This window comes from Pholis gunnellus (assembly GCF_910591455.1).
Source record: "Pholis gunnellus genome assembly, chromosome: 23".
NCBI lineage: Eukaryota > Metazoa > Chordata > Actinopteri > Perciformes > Pholidae > Pholis > Pholis gunnellus.
In genome coordinates this window covers 8,056,890-8,074,495 of record NC_136550.1, presented here as the reverse complement: position 1 = coordinate 8,074,495, position 17,606 = coordinate 8,056,890, and the positions used below count along the sequence as shown (strand labels likewise).

Below are 17,606 nucleotides of genomic sequence, written 5' to 3'. Positions count from 1 at the left end.
CAGTAACTTTGTGTTATTCTCAATTCTTTCGAAAAAACACAGTTCCTTGACCCCGTTATGGAACCTTAATGAGATGGGAAATGAACATTGTGGTGGTTTACTTTTTTTGGTATAATTAAGTTAAGAATAATCTCTTGACAATGAATGTGGCACGGTAAATGACCCTTAATAATTAGCGCTGTCCCTTTCCTTTGCTAAAACACAAAACCAGGAGGATGATCCTGAATTTGGCAAATGGTTGCTTACTTGTGCCCTTTAAAATTCCCAAGCTACTAGCAGAGGAATGCCACTTAGGATAATATTCAGGATGGCATACCAAGTATTATAATAGACGAGGAATCGTGTTACTAAAACTCTTGTGTGCGCCACGCTTTGGCTGAACTTAATATGAAAATAACTCCAATCAAAAGGGAGACGGAATTAAATAGCCAGCCCTGCAGAATATGTGATGGTCTGTTATATTATTTTCATTTCTTTTCTTTATGCATCGCACTAGCTTCTTATCTTTCATGTGATAAGTGAAGTTCCAGACAAGACTATACTGGGGAAGTCATTACAGGAAAGATGAGAAGCTTGGTCTCTTTGGCTTGCAGTTGAACGAGTGGCCATGGGGCACAGCACTTCAGTGCGTTCTCAGGCTGCGATCTGACAGCAGGACTTTGCTTTGGAAATGCTGCCGTGTTGGATTAGTCGTCATGTATTCACTTTGTCTGGAGAGCTGTCTCATGTTAGGATCTCCATCTTATTTTCAAATTGGCATTCATGACACCGCGGCTGAAGGGCTGTTTTCTGAACGCGGCACAGTCGTCTCGCACGACACGAAATGCACAAAATAACACGATTGGACTCAAATGGCACGTTTAGTGTTGGTTAGTTCCAGACAGATATAATCACTTTATCCAGGCACATTAAGTGTACTTGTAACTTTGTCTCACACCAAGTGCAAAGCAGCTTTATTTGGTTTTATGCTGCCTTTCCTTATCTCTACCTCCTCGAGGCTTTGGCAGGCTTAAGCTCCCTGTCAAGCTGAACCACACTGAGGCCACTAAACCAAAGAGCCTTGAGAATGGCAGCATGACCTCCTTGTCAGCAATTCAATTAAAAACGTACAATTCTCTCAACTTCCCTAAATTTCATGTCTTCACAAATGTAACCGTGTCATGATAGTTCAGTTAATATCCCTCAGGGGGGGAAATGTTGAGACTTGAGCGTGTGGCATTGAAATAATTGGACACACAGAACGGGTTCTGCAGGTTTATGTTATAATAGCTCTGAGTCAGAATTCCTCAGAGCTACATGGTACACTACACTTAAACAGAAGTTGCCTCTTGGGCCTTCTTCTGTTCTTCTAAGTGTGCATTTCTGACACAAAAGGGAGAACCATTTGACACACTGCCTTTGTGGTGAAGACGAGTGCTGTCTTACAATAAATCGTCCAATCGCATTTGAGAAATTGTACTTTTCTGCTCATTCCAAGCTAAAAGTAATTACATATTACCATTCAATTGTCCCGTTTAGAAAGTGTGAAAGACAAAACATTGTATTTTTGCATTATAGTCCAGGAAAGTTACTCAGTTTGTCAAATTCTTCTGTCAGCAATTGTGGTCGCTCTATTCTGTGGGTGAATGACACCCAGGCTTTGTGGAAAGCAAACAAAGGTACAATCAGCTGCAGCGCCCTGAGTTTGGCAACCCATTGCAAGATAATGATTTTTTTTCGTTCTCTTAGTTAGTCCTCAGTTACTTTGCTTGAGCACAAATAATTACACTTGCGCACAGTCGAGACAGCAGCTTCCAGCAGGGATCCATTAACAAATTAGACACTGGTGGTTGGGCCTGTGCCACAAGATGAAGGGAAACCAATACCGCCTGGTATCTGGGAGACTGTCACCATGCTACCAAATGAGGATACAGGATATGGGTTATTGGAGTTAGTTTTGGGCGGAGATGGGGGGGGGGGGGCGGGGTGAAAAGAGCCAGAGACACAGGCGACCCCTCAGACAGGAAGCCACAGATAGCAAGTAAATATACACAATTGTCAAGAGACTTGATTCTGGTTTCATTAGCTGTTCTTTCTTTGGGCCTCTGGGTTGGTTCACAGTTCTGTTGGTGCTCCAACAGCTCTACATAAACATCACAGCTGTATTAAAGAGAGTGCACGTCTTGTGTATAACAAGGTTGACTTAAGAGCGAATGTTTGCGATGGCCCCGCATGCTATCCTGACATGCTAATGCTTGTAATGGATGTAGCACATTCGATCCACTATGTCGGCCTTATTACATTCCCAGACACGCGGAGCTCCATGTCGGGAGATTTATGAAGCCGTGGAAAACTTAATAAGGCCTGTGCCATAGCATGAATATCTTGTTTCGTCGAGGAAAAATGCTTAATGAATGTCAAGGTTAGCCACAACCCCAATGTTGTGCTTCACATGAGATTTTCCGCACTGCCGACACGGTGATGGCGTCAACTTCAAAACCAAACGTATACCTCATTCTGATTCGATTATTGCATCCAAAAAAGTCTTGACGGAGCTCTCAGCTGGCCTTCTGCCAAGCTGTGGATCTGTGAGTCACTTCTCGGGAGCCTTGTTAAACTCCTGGGAGCCACCGTTTCCCAAAAGCAGCAGAAGAGAGGCAACACCGTTAACGTCAGTGCAAATATTAAACATTAACAATGGCCGCCACTGCTCTCATAAATTAGCCCGGCTGAGATTTAGAAGGAGCACCCCTTTTGGAAGCTTCTGTAAACACGACACAGAAAACATCTGAGCAACCCAAATACAGAAAGTGGCAAGCCTGAGAACGTGTCGCTGCTGCAAGCTGGTCAGACTGCATTCCATTCATATCTCATGGGGTTATTTTAATCAACATATACACAAAGGGTTCTTGATTATTTATCAGATGTAGTTGCAGCTATAAAGATTGCAAATCATCCCACGAGACTTCTTTTCTGCGACATTTCTCCTCTCGCGTTTGGGAATGAATCGCTCCAGTCTTAATTGTTGTACCGACTCAGTGAACCTTAGGTTTGTTTATATTCCAGCGCCACACTTTAATTTATAACCCCTGAGGATTTACCAGACATTATTGGCTACCTTATATTGTTTGGGATGATGCTACACTATGCTACGTGAGAACACAGTCTCTCAGAAAGCTGCACCAGCTCTGCACAACTACGGACTTAATTGGGTTATAATTGAAGTGTTTACTAAGATTAGTACACGCAAAACATTTCCAGCCAGTGACTGCCAAGGGCAGCCTATCTGTCCTTTAGTTAACCCAACAACCAGACAAAATGAACGTCAGTGTATTCAAAATGTTGTTTAAAAGATGTTCTCTATACAGTATAAATATATTTGCTATTTAGTGGAGTAAGGTCGACCTGAGCAGAGAAAGTTGCTCTCCCTCTGTGTGTTGTTCAAGCTTCTCCTCGCCTTGCTGACATAACCGGGCTAGCCGGCAGCTTTTACTGCATGAGACTGCCACTCTGCACTACACTCTTATGTTAAACCTGCTAACGCCGTCCCAGCCCACAGCGTCGTCTGACAGCCGAACACAGCCCACCCTCCGGTGTCCCTTTCGGTTAACACAGTTGGCTCTGTCACCACTGTTGCCATTGTTTGCACTGTTATCACCGTGAGCAGCGCTGGCTCAACGGTCGCCATCTCTTTCTTATTGAGCACTTTTGATAAATGAGCTGTGAAGATTTTAAATTAATGAACTCTAAAACACATGTAGATGTATATAAAATCAAAGTCATACCTACATTGACAAATAATATATTCTTTCCCCCTAAAACTGTTCTTTAGAGCAGTTATGACTTCCTGTGTGTATGCTGTAGCTGATTGCTTTTGAATCTGCCGCGCTTAATGAATCACAAGTTTGAAAGAAGCGAATCCTAAGAATTTAGTACACACAAAAAGTAACTGATTTACAAATGTCTCGAACAATCCAATGCTGGTATAAGAAAGAAGGACAAAACAAGAAACTCTTCTTGTCCTTGAAGAATGAAAAACTGTTAATTCATTATAATTGAGTCTTTATTCATTATACATTTAATAATGCTGCGATGCAGCCGCAAGCAGTGGCTGGTTGTGAAATTATTTTCTATTGAAAGCACAAACTGGTGGAACCAGTTCTGCAATGTCACCACTGCTAATATTTGCCACCTATTATGATGTGTTCCCATTTATGCTATGAACTAAGGATTGGCCACTTAGTCATCATTAGTCACGAAAAGAGTGTAACCTGTATGCTGAAGATCCGTGAATTTCACCTTCGCTCCTACTTACAGCCAGCGGCGTTTTAAGATATCACATTTTGCATAAGCTGAACAGTGCAGGTAAAGGGCACCAGAGTGAATATGTAAAGTGGTGATAATGCATGAGCAGTTGTACAGTAGGACCAATCATACAAGTAGCTTTAACCCTTGTATCTCTTGAGTCACCCTCTCCCTCCCTGGCTGTGTGCGATGGCTACCTGCATTGGGTGCCTTTTTCCCCCCCAACCACGCCACCGCGGGGCCGAGCCTGTTGAGCTGGCTGAGATTAAACAGCAGGCTACATCAAGCCAGGAACCTTCAACGGATAGAGAGGAGAGAACAAAACAAACCTCTATCCCGTTTGATCCCCCCTTTTTTCACTCCCTGCTCTTTCTATGCGGGCCGGGAAGCCTTTCCATGACTATATTAGGAATCAAAGGGACTTCTACAGAAGCCACTGACCCGGCCACAGCTTTTGAACTCCTGCTTTGCTCTTTGATAGCCAAGTTGTGAGTCATGAAAAAGGAATACATGTTATCGTGGTTGCTTTTGAGGCTTACGGAAGTTACAGTGTATGTGATTATTTCAGCCATACTGCACTTTAGTCTGTGGGTTAGCCTTGTGTTTGATGAGTTATGGAACAAGACAGACATGCGATCATAAACGGACACAAACAACCCTTTAAAGAAGTCCCACGTTGATTATTTCCACACCGGTTTTAACGGGCATGTGCATGAGGAAGCCTCCCGGCAACATGGCAAACAGGCAACATGAAGCCAAAAGGTCAAAAGTCTTTTCAAGTGTTTCCTGGCAACAAGATGACCCTGTGATGGTTAAGGGAGCAGAGCTGGGGTTACTCCTTCGTTGGAAAACATGGTGGAACAAAATGCTTCCCAGTGGATGTCTGCTCTGTAATTCCCTGCATGCTGATTCAGTCAAATGAGGGCAGTTTGGGGTCAACAGGAAGGCATTACAATCAATTGACCCATAGAGGTGAAGAAAGGTTAAATTTTAAGTGAAAGAATGCCAGTAAAGTATTTTTTTTCCTACTCATGGAGTATTCTGCATCTGTTGCTGCAAGCTCTTCAAGTCTTGCCTTCAGTCTGTTATTTTCTGCCTTTCTTTCTCTCTTTCAATTTGCTCTTCTATCTTCATTACTGTACACGATAGTATCACAGCCTTCGTGTCACTATGGGATTCCATTTTCCCTAATCGCTCTGTCTGTCTGCACCCTCTCATAAACTGTCATCCTTCCTGGGAAAGAGATGTGATCCTCTTGGGAAAGAACAAATAGTGCACTCCCCCCACAACTGTCCTGCGAGGCCAAAGACACTCCCATGGTCATCTCATGACAGTGTGTAGTAGGCAGCGCTGTTGTCTGATGTCCTGTTCGGAAATTTATTTTGTAAAGAAATAGAACTTTAAGATTGGTTGGTAATGAAATGCTAAAATTGTTGTGCCAATTTCTTCGCACCCACTGTTTTATAATCCTTTTGTGGCTTATCAAGACGCATTCTTAGCTTTGCTCCGGATTTTGGTTTCTATTTGTGTTCAGCGTATTTGTGCTCATTCTCATTCTTCTGATCACCATGATATCTGTTTCAGCAAACACAGTTTGATTCCGCGCTGACAAACAGACAAAGCGGTTCTTGTCAGTCCCTTCATCCCCGACATTGACCCAAAGTAAAATCCTCTTTTTTTCTTCCTGGTAGCACTGATTCCCAGGGCCATCCAAGTTCAAACCTCAAACCTTCCGACTAATACCCTCCTCTGCATCTCAAAGCTGGTGTAACAGGACCCGGAAGATCTCGCTCAAGTGCTTTGGTTTGAGAGGTAAAGGACCTCCAAAGATCTGCAGGGATTAGGAAGCAAAACTGGCGAGGTTTCCTTGGCACCCTCTTAAAGCCTCCTCATTCAAACCCAGAGCTTCAATGAAAACCTGTACTGCTTGAGCAGGATTTGTATGGTCCCCGCCGCGGAAGTGTTTTTGGGAGGGTTTGGATTACCGTCAGGCCCCATCTAACCTTAAAAGTTAGCATGCAAAAGAAAAGCAGATTTAGAGTCGGGGTGTAAATGTGGAGGAACAGTTGGAAAAAGTTCCCTCATGTTGATTTATCAACCATATGATATTTCATTTACAAGCTCTTCAACAAATCCATATTTGTCATCTCCTTTATGGATACAAAGACAATCAATCAAAGGCATTGATAAGGAAATGTTCATGAACGCGTCTATTTATGTTCAAGACTATGGAAAGTATTGGGGTGGGGAGTGGGCAGAACCTTTATGTTGGATTTTTTTCTATTTTTTTAAAGCATGGCCTCTCTTAGTGTTGTTATTTCTTTGGACCATCCTCTTGATGGTGTGTAAATCTCCACCATGTGTGTCTGCAAAGACCGCTGCTGTATTGTTTGATTGAATTAATGATACTAGAATACTCAAATACTTGAGTTTCACGAACATTTGTCACAACAGATACGCTCTCATTTGAATCCATGCAGATTTCAGCACCAGCTCGGTGCAAGCGCACGTCTCAGCTCGGTCTCACAGGCGTAACCAGGACTTGAAGCGTATATTTAGGCTTCAAATCTATTTCTTTGACAATACTCGGGGCAAACATGAGGTTGAAATAGAAGACACGGAATAACTGTGTATCTGGACTGAAGAGCAGCAGTTGTGCGACGTCAATGCAGTCAGCTGTGTGTGTCTGTGTGTGTGGTTCCAAACTCGCCATCCAAAACAATAAAAGTGAGCAGACTAAGAGTAGTGAGTGAGGCATCAGCAGTCAAACAATGGCAGTATCAAACATGCAAAAAAAGGGTGGTTTGAGAAAATGTGAGACACTGCAACCACGAGACATCCGAGACAAAAAACGAGCACCCAAAATAATAAGCAGTTTGGTGCAGCAGTATGCAAGATTAGCCGTGGACAGACAGGCAAGCACACACTCACTTCCACGGACAATCTCATTATCCCCTGGCAGAGATAATGATCATTAAACATTGAATTGGTTCAACCCATTTTATCGAAAATCTAAAAGAGGCTGTGCCTCAAAAGAATTTAAGATGTTTCGATGTACCCCAGTTTAAACCATAATATCCTAATGAAACAATCATTTTTATACAGCCAGCAATCATACATCAACTGTCAAATGCATGGGTGACAGAAGAAAATGTTCTATTTTTCAAAGAAGAAGCTACCAACCAAACAGTGATTACTGCCAACAACTGAGTGAACCCGACCCAGTGTGTAATGCTGAACTTGAATTATACATTATACTGACTAACGTTTTATGACACATTTAACTTTTGTTCCCCTTTTTGTGAAAGTGGAAACGACTGTTGGTAGAGACTCTGTTTAATCAATTATATCCCAAAAGATCCAGTGCATTAGTTGTTTCTCAAAATGGTCAAATTGTCCCTGCACACTCTGACCTACTGCACGCACTAAGGCCACTTTTGATTAGTCCTGTTGTTTTCTTGCATTCAATTCTGCAGGGGTACAAAAAACGCAACCCCACCCCACACATTGTCCTTGAACAGTCCTTAATCGAAAGCATTCAGAAAGACGTAACGCTTTTATTTTCATGTGTCCAGGCTGCAGTTGTAGACACTCGAGATGGACAAAAAAAAAAAGACTTCACATATTTGTCTTTCTTTGCTGTGGTGTTGCTGTCCACCAAACATTTAACCCAGACATTCAACAGTAGGAAACCCACACGCTGAAATAACACCATGCTTTTGTCTTGACTTGTCTCTGATTACTCCAGCGTTCAGCTTCCCAGCCCCCACATACATACCCTGTGGGGATAGCCACCTGTCTCGGCTGACTCCTGGGATGAATCTCTGGCCAAACAGACAGCTCTTTGTGCTGGGGGGGGGGGGGTTAAAGCCTCTTAGCAGGCTGTTACTGATAGGACGCGCTGGCTGCTGTCGGGGAGGGGCTACAGCAGTGTAATACATCGTTCATCTACCGTCTCCCGTGATAAAAGATTTTTATGATACAGCTGTGGTGTGCTTTTGCATTTGTGAAAGTTCTCAAATGCAGGGTCAATAGCACAGCACAGCACAGCGCAGTGCAGGCCAGCCAAGGGGACAGCAGTGTTAAAGCACACTGTATGACTGCAGACACCGATAACTGATGTAATAGTATTCAGGCCGCTGGCAGTTAATGATTGCTTCTGCACAGATCATCATTTTAATCACTGGGGCAGCACTCACTGACGGCTTGTCTGCTCATCTAGTCAGATGGCTTGATGTCCCCCCACACACACACAAACACACGCGTAGCTTCTCTGAGTTCTGCGACCACATAGGTGAGGATGTTGTATTTGAGACTAATGAAGACAAATGATAGTGCAGAGTGCGGATCGGGTAAAAGTGCTGGAAGTGCATGGTACATTTCCTGGCCTTTGAAACTGAACGCATTCAGTTGTGAATTCTCTTAATGGCTTCCAGGGACATTTCCTCATCTATTTACACTTAAATGGAAAAAGTTCTATGTCACTGAGTTTCGTCACTGAATGTTGGATATGCCCTCCTTTTTTTGTCTTCATTTATTAGGTTTGTTTGGCAGCTGATAGACTGGAAACATGGGGAAAACCAGGGAATGACAACAAAGGTTCCCAGTTGGAAGCAAAGTAGGGACAGCTGTTAGGTACGGTCGAAATCCCTCGAAAAGCCAGCAAGTGAACTTTGGACTATTCTCTCACAGATGTATGTTACCACAGGTCAAGAACGAACCTGCACACTGAATCTACAATTCTACAAAATAAAAGCTCATTACATAATTTAGCAAGCCGTACAATGCAGCTGTATGTTCCTTTCTGCATTGTTCTTAAAAGCCTACAAGGCATGGGCCGCCTCATTTTATCGCTACATTTGCTCAAGAAAATAAATATGTGACATGAAAAGGAATTGCAGCGACTAGCTCTGTCGTTATGAAGTGTATGGAAATGGGATTCATGGGGAATTTCTGGATCTTGGCAAGCAATGCAACATAGCAGGGATTCCACTACAGCCCACATCACACAATGAGAGATCAGATGCACGGCTGCAAGGCTTCACAAAAAGCTGTGTCTTTTGTTGTGGGGATGCGGACGTTCCACCTCCAGACTATAACATTTTGAAGCACTATATGTTTGTCTTCAAGTTTGATATCTGATATTTTGTTGTTGCACTGAAGCTTTTCTTTGCTAAACGAGCTTAACTTAGAGAGCAAAACGTTTCTCACATTTAGTTAACTACGTGCATTTGTCAACGTGTATCGCTCATTCCTTTATACACAGGCATTAGCCTTAAAGGAAAGTTTTTCCTTTAAATGCTCTACAGCTTCGGTATACCCTTAGGATGGGATCTGATTCAGCTTGTTCCCCTTTTCTTCGGAACACGACGCGTTCACACTGTTCTTTAAAGGATAGAGAATAAAAGCATATCCCTGACAATGCAGACACAACAGGGTGTACATGTTCAAGAAATGTGTGCCGTTCACCCCCGGGGGAAATGAAACCTGTCAAGTCATGTGCAAGTGTCCTCTAATGATGTCATGTGTCAGTAAGGCCCTGCAGCCACATCTGTTGGCTGCTCGCTCTCTGTGCCTATCGACAAACATGAAATGTGCTGACTCGCTCACTTGCAAAACTGCTTCGGCCGATGTGTCTGCTATTGTCCTCGAAGTCATTAAATGTATTCTCCGAGCAAGGTAGCAATTAAGCCACATTAATCCGGTTTCCGTTGTCATAAACGATAATGGCTGCTGACGCCCCTGTGGTTTTAAATTTGCCCGTAGGAAACTAAATGAACACGGCAACGTATCGGTAGCGCATCAATCAGTTTGGCTCCTCGCAAACATGTCCGTGCAAGTTTGATGGAAAGTTTTTCCTTTAAATGCTCTACAGCTTCGGTGTGATGGATTCCTTGTTGGCGGCTGACACTTGTGTGATCTCTTTTGCTTTTGACATTCTCTCAGGCACACGCTGGGTGAATTTGCTCTTAATCAAACAGCACAGCGTGCTTCATAACAAGCAGAAGTTACCCTTTTCTTGAGAGAAACTATTCATATGCAGTTATTTTGTATTTGCATTTTACGACGTTTGCGAAATAGCTGCACATGTATGATCCTGTATACACACACGTGTATGCGTTACGTTTGATATTGTGTTTGGCTTTGTGTAAGTGTGATCGGTGTTTTAAAATTCCATCCATTGCCCCTCTCGACTATGCATAAACTGATTCCTGTAGGAGCTCTTTGAAATCTTTTCCCCTGAGGTGCATTTGCAGAATAAGCCAGACTCAGGCATGTGTTGCTTCATGTTTTGACAACAGGCAACATTGTCACCCAGTTGCATTTCTTTCTTGATCACAGTCAACCACATGCGTTTCAGATAGCCATCAATGGAATCCAGTCTAAGAGGCACCCCTGGGTGCTTCTTTTTCGTCTTTTAAATTTTACATTGACGTAATGGCCGCAGAGTACTGCAGATAAAAAGTGTTTCTGTTCCCCCCTTGTCTGATTTTACAATGACTAGAGGACACCTGTTTTTAAAGCTTGGAACCCACTCAGGAAGTAAAAAGCCAACAGAACTATCTGGCATCTGGGATCTCCAGGAAAAGCAGCAATGTGCAAACACTTTAACAGCACAAACAGACGTGGGGCCACATTACCTGGTCAGGGGCATGTAAACATGGTTTAAAGCCCTGCTGACGTCTGCGTTCAGCATGTCGTGGTCTCGTTTAGAGGCAACTGGAAGTCTTCATGAATCAAGCGGAGGGAGCAGGGTAGCTGGATTTAAAGTGCAGCAGCTCAAGTACTGACACAGCAGTGGCCACAGAACAGGTTCATTTATTGCTGCTGTTAGATAAAAAGGAAAAGATTGTTTAAAGTCACCTTTGGAATGTGGACCTTCATTGAGCCCCATAACTAATACTCCTTTAAATTAAATGTCACAACTTTAAAATAAGCACGTTCAGGGCTCCCTTCAACTGTGGGAACGTGACTGTTTGGTGCGGACCGTCTTTTACTATTTATGGGTCTGAGAATGCAACCTTGCAAGAATGTCCTCACAATCCTAACATCGCTCCCTCAGCAGTATGTGTTTGGCATCTTCAAGTCGATACTGGCGCGCTACGCAACAGATAAGATTATGGGGCAAAAAAAATGCCTTTAGGCTTCAGATCAAAAAGTTGCCAGATACGTAACTCCACACAGGTGGAATTTTATAACCTCATCAAGCCTTTGTTACAGTATAGTGGTAGTGACTTGATAAGATGCCAGATCAAAGACGGCAGAAAGCTCTCTGGGACAGCAGGCTTGAATATGTCATTTTACAGCTCCAGATGAAGTATATCTCTCACTCCCACACAATACAATTCACAACAATTGTCTTAAATAGGGGTTAAAGCCTGGGTCGTAAATGGGGGATTGATAACAGGCTCTAAAAATGTCATCCTCAGAATAAAAAAAGGGAGCTCGGCATTAATCAAAAGTTAGACGTCCAAGTCGAAGCCTGAGCAAGCACCACTCTTAGAAAAAGGTTATTCATGGGACGGCATTTAATTTGGCACTTGCTTCAATTTAATAGCGCAGGCCGGTTTGCTGAGCGAAGACAGAAAATGGGCTCAAATAACAGCGAGGGCCGGAGGCGTAAATGGGCTTTTATCACTGGCTCAATTTTCCATCCAACCTTAAAAATCAATAGGATGGCTTTTGTTTTTTACACCAGCAATGAGAGATGGCAGTCAATAACACAGACCATTACAACACGTGGAACAAGCACATTGCAGTGTGTTTGCAAGACCTTTGGTGACATTACAGTACTGTGTTTTTTAGTGGCATGGCTCGAAGCTTTGTCGGTTTTTCCTCCACTTTAGGTTCTACACTTATATATCTCGAGAACTATTTGACGGATTGCCTTCACATTTTGTACACACGAAATCTATCGGCTGGATCTGGTACAGCTATCATATATGTATCCAGAGGATGAATCCTAATAACTGAAGGGATCCCCTGACCACCAAACCGCTCCAATATTCACTGATAAAGTGACATTTTTCAACATCTGCTTGATGGATTCACACTATATTTTGGTGCTGATGGCTACTCATGGCTGGACGCTAATAGGAAATGTAAGCATGCTAATATGCTAAACTAAGGCCACATCCACCTTTTAGTCCCGACTGAAACTTTTGTCCAGCCGCATTGCAAAAGTTAGCGGGCAAGGCGCTGACTGTGGCCAATCAAATGGGCGCACGTTCACATTCTTGTTAGATTACAGACAAGAGTTAGGGACTATGTTCTCATAAAATGTTCAGTTAAATGAGGTATTTGCATTGAGATGAGGGAACCAGACTTGGCCTGCATCACTTGATTTCAAGCTGTCCTGGCTCTATGCAGGTTTTCTGTCCATGAGAGCTGGTTCCACAGCCCTGCCTCCTTCCACAAGGTCAGAACATGTGCAGCTCTCACGGGCAAACAAAGGTGATTCTTCCACCCTGGGTTCTGCAAACATTTTAAAGGGATGTGTCACCGCATTACTTTACGCACAGCTCATAAACGGATGATTACACACTCTGCCTTATCAGGCCTCAGCCGCGGTGATGTAATTTGAAGCTGTAACAGAAATGCAAACGTACTCAAGGAAACACACATAAGGTGTGTTTAAGGCAAGCGGTGGCCTTGTGGTGAGGCCTCTTCCTGTTATCAGTGACAGTGTAGTTTACTGAGATGGGTCATTTATCACTGTCTTATGTGCCGTGATGTTAAGAGTCTGAGCGGAGTAGACTGTATTGCTAACATGTAATAACTGCAGATAAGGGGCGAAACACCAAACATTTAATGTTAGTGTTTGGTGTTCCCTCATCGAACATGTGCTCTGTTGTCTGTGCAAACACCAGCCTCAGCCCTCACAGTCAACTTTGTGCAAACACGCCAAAGGTGAGGAGGAAATCCGATCTCACATGATGTCACCTTTGGTTAACTCCCAGCTCTATATCAACAAGAACACAGGAGTGTGTGCTGAGCTGTCACTATCCTCGTGATGGGGACAGTGTAAATCCTGATAACATTCAGCGACCTGCTTGCAAAGTATGACTCTGGCGTAAGTTTAAGATATGGAGAAGAAGGGAAGTACGCGTTTGTTTGTATTTGGGCTGTTCACTCAGAAAACATAATTGTCAGTTAACAATTCCTCATTCTTCGTTTGAGTTGTAAGACTTGTTTCTGAAATATTTCCCTTAATGTTTACACACATTGTCTGTGGCTATCATAAATCTGACTCAAATAAAGTTTAGTCACACATGCTAATCTTATAAAAACAAGCAACTTCCTCACATTCCAATGTGTATTAGTCATTCAACGATAGTTCTTCAATACATCTATTGAAGACAGAAATGTTCAGCTGTTGCCGCCCAACAATCTCCACCCAATTAGTCAAGCAGTTCCACCACTGTCTTGAGAGGAGGGACTGTTAAAGAGCAACTAGTGTATGCTGACTCAAACAATGCAGAGGACTGTGTGCGCCTGTGACGTGCTAATCTTTTTGACAGCTAATAAGTAAAGACTTGAAGCAACAGAGTCACAAGGTCAAATTATTGCCTCAGAAACCTTTTTTTTTTTTTACTGAGTACGTCTTTCCTTCAAAGCTGGTGAAGGGAAAGTGTCGTCTTGTCGAGCAGTGTGTTCATCAAGCAGCAATTTTCCGCCAATGCCACAGTGGAAATTTCATTATGTTTGCCAGTTTGTTTATGCAAGGGCGCGTCATTGTGAGGGCACGCTCGGAAAGGTGACCCTTTAAAGACCTCCCCGGTCTCCGAGACAAAAAGTCAAGACGTGTAAAGGAGGTGTCTGATTATGTCTTGACTCTTTTCCGTGACGTCGAAGAGTCCACAAGGCGGATCGGGTAGTCAGGAGGTGAATGTTGTTGTTTAACCGAGCGTGTGCGCTCAAAGTTGCATGTGTTCTTTGTGACAGTTTGATATGTCAGGGCAGGTTTGAGGATGGCGAAACGATTTTAACACTTAGTACGAGGAAAGTGAGTGGCTTTTTTAATTAGTTTTTCCAAACTGTCATGTGTCAACTTTCCTCTGTGACAAGCTCACAGTGGTGAGGAGCATGTAGACGTTTAGCGCAGGTATAATGTTTACAATGTTTGCAGGTTTAGTTGGACAAAACGTCAGTGTTCTTCACGCGGCGTTGATCATGAACAGCTGTACGAAATACATGGCAATCCATCCGATAGTGGTTGAGATATTTCAGTCCAGACCAAAGCGGTTGACCAACTGACAGACATTGCCAACCCGAGGCACTGCTGCTAGCATTGTTACAATTATTGTTTGTCATAACGCGACAGGATAAAAACTACAGTCGCTTCTGTCAGGTCCATTCTTGTCAGCTTAAGACTCAAGCAAAACCCCTTTTAACAGTTTAACCGACATGATGGCGTCCCATTTGGCATGTTTGCTGAGTCATCATGGCCCAATCATCAACTAGGTTTCTGCTTGCTTAACCTCTTTATAGCCAGTGTGGCGCTAGCATGAATCATGATGTCTGATTATGAGTTTTGAAATGTTTGAACAGGCAGCAACAAACTTATCTCACAGGCTGCATCTAAAGCTGCGGGGTCAGACGCTTTAGTTGCGGAGTCGTCTTTGTTATAACTTTCGTTTATAAGATCAACAAAGAAGTCTTGTTCATGCCAAAATCCCGTGAAAATGTACATAGAGGCCTGATTGACATCTTGATAATGCAGTCTTTCAAAGTGATTTAGCTTTGGCGCCATTGACGTGGAACCGAACACCATTCGCCCACATTCAAGCCGAGCATGACGCAGTGGTAACATCTGATCTCACATCTAAAAGGCTTGTGCAGACATGTCTTGTGTGTAAACCAACCAGCGTCTCCTGAACCCGGAGGGGAGGCCGGGTAACCTCGAAAGCCACAGGGGCCATTAAAACAACAGGTGTTAGAGGAGAGCTCAGCTGTTGAGTGCAGGCGGCAGCTAGCTTGTTGTTTAGCTAGCAGCAGCTGCAGGTAGCCGTGTCGAGCATTGACCTCAGGGTGAAGGAGTCACCCAACTGTTGAGCATATGTACTTTGACTTTTAAAGAGTTCTTTTTTTCTTTTTTTTTAACAGCCCACTGAATCTGAACAAACCACAGACCTCATTAGACACAGGGCTTCAAAGGTCTTGCGTGACCCGTGTGATTAATTGGTGGCCCCCCCATGTTTGCTGTAAACCGACTTAAGACAAGGACTTCATGCATAGGACTCCACAAAAAAAAACCATCTGACAGGCTGGCTATGAAGCAGCTGTGCTTGGCAGTGTACAGACAGATGGGATGGCATATTTTAATGGGGAACTCTCTCTATCCAGGCTTTATTAAGTATCAAGTGACAACACAATGTCTATTCAAGCAAGTCCACATGTGCTGTTCCACATGGCCATGTTCTCCCATGTCTGTAAATCTTTAATCATGTGCATTTAGCTTCGACGCGTTTTAGCTTCCTTCAAACCATTTGCCTTTCATTTAAAGGGGACCTACTGCGAGAGTAAATTGCTTTAATCACCTGGATGGAAAATATATTCATGTGATGTATGGTAGAAGTAATGTATACTGTACAATAACCTAAGCATTCGGTAAGGGGCAGTTAGAATGAGTAACAGCTGGTGCACTTGGAAAGTTGCCCTGCGTTTCACTATGCTCAACTATTATTATTTGTTTTTTCATATTTAAGGTTTGTAGTCCACTCTGCTGAGATTTAACAGCTTGTTTTCTTTGTGGATTTAATTGTGTAAGGGTGAAAAAGTGGAACACATTGATTGAATCCAAAGGTCACTTTTATTTAATTCAGTGTGAATAATATTCGATACTGTCACATTGACAGTGCTAGAGACACATAATATAAGGGGATAAAACAGAGAACAGACAACTTTCTCATAAACTAGACCACACAACACAAGCCTACTGACTTCAGGAACGACACACTAGATGACTTTGTTTTGGGTCAACAAAAAGGTCAAAATGAGCTCAGGGCCATTATATAGTCATTTGACTAATTAAACACGTCCACTCAAACCTAGAAAGCAGGTCATTTTCTTTGCTTTGCACTTTCATGAAGGGAACATTAATTAATACTTAAAAAAAAAAAATCAAAATACTGAGATAATACCTTATATATCAGCTTTAGCAGCACTATATTTCAGTGAGTAGGTCATACATACACGCACAATTCCTCATCTTGTCAAATATGCACTCAAACCACGCTTCTTAGTTTGAAGGATTTCACATCTTTCTGTGTATTTACAATATCAGACTTCTAGCCATGAGCACCTAAAAATGCTCTATTGGCCACTTTTTCTAAAACAAGTTGATTAACACCAGTTACAGCAGCATCAGCCTTTCGGGAAAATCAGCACGATGAATTGCCAACAGCAGTGCAATGTAAAAGACAAATAATGCTGTTATCAGCTAATACAGCCATTAGCTAAATTCTGCTTATCTGTTAATTACCTCACGGCCGTTTTCATGCCGTTTCATGCTCTAAATTCAGTGTGAGGTATATGACCCCTATGAGTAGATGAAAACTGGCCTCTCCTCTATTCAGATTTTGCTCTTGTGTATTCTCTGTTGTAAAATAATGATCTCACAAGCCATTGAATTCTATACAGGAAACGGCAAAATACTTGAGCTACTATGTTCAGTGAATACTTCAATCCAGAGCCACGGAATGTAACTGAGTATAATTCTAATGCTATTTACAACCTCTTTGAGATTTATACAACGAATCAAACCACTGTATGGCAAACTATTTACGATTTCATGCATCTAACTTTCATCCTATTGTGGGTGACTGTTTCAGTGATAAAAGCAATTGTATTATGAGACATACTGTACATAAGTCTACTGGACTTACGTGTGGATCACAGTGTTCAAAGCTACATTAAGCTCCTTCATGATTATCAGAAAATGTTCCTATTTCAGTGTACGTGTTTTCACAGATGAACATCTGGTGATTTCAGCAGAATCTGCCAGTCGTGAAATATTTGCCGGTTCGAGTAAGTTTCAGTCTCTATAGATGTGGATTAACATTGGGTTTGATAAGAAGTGTAAAAACAGTTGTGAGGATAGTGTGTGTGTCTATGATAGCACAGTGAGCGTGACGGTTCCTTTGGTCCTTTTCAGGATGCCAACGGCTTCTTCATGAGTGACGCCCTCCAGAGTCTGCCCGTTAACGGCCATTATTTGGTCTCCTCGCTTCAGGCGGCCGTCCTCCGCTGCTGCCCCCTAAGGGCACGCACATGCGAGTTTAGTTTTGCTTAATAACACACAGTTTGTCAATCTTGCTAAA

At 42.8% G+C, this 17,606-nt stretch overlaps 1 protein-coding gene across 1 annotated transcript in view; it reads right to left on the bottom strand.

Annotated features, from left to right (window-relative positions):
• Window positions 1-16,077: 16,077 nt before the first annotated feature.
• Window positions 16,078-17,606, bottom strand: part of mpdz (multiple PDZ domain crumbs cell polarity complex component) — a 42,785-nt gene continuing 41,256 nt past the window's right edge. The window contains exon 48 of the mRNA XM_079185186.1: window positions 16,078-17,542. Coding sequence (XP_079041312.1) covers window positions 17,396-17,542 — 147 coding nt within the window. The 3' untranslated portion in view covers window positions 16,078-17,395. The remainder of the gene's footprint in view (window positions 17,543-17,606) is intronic.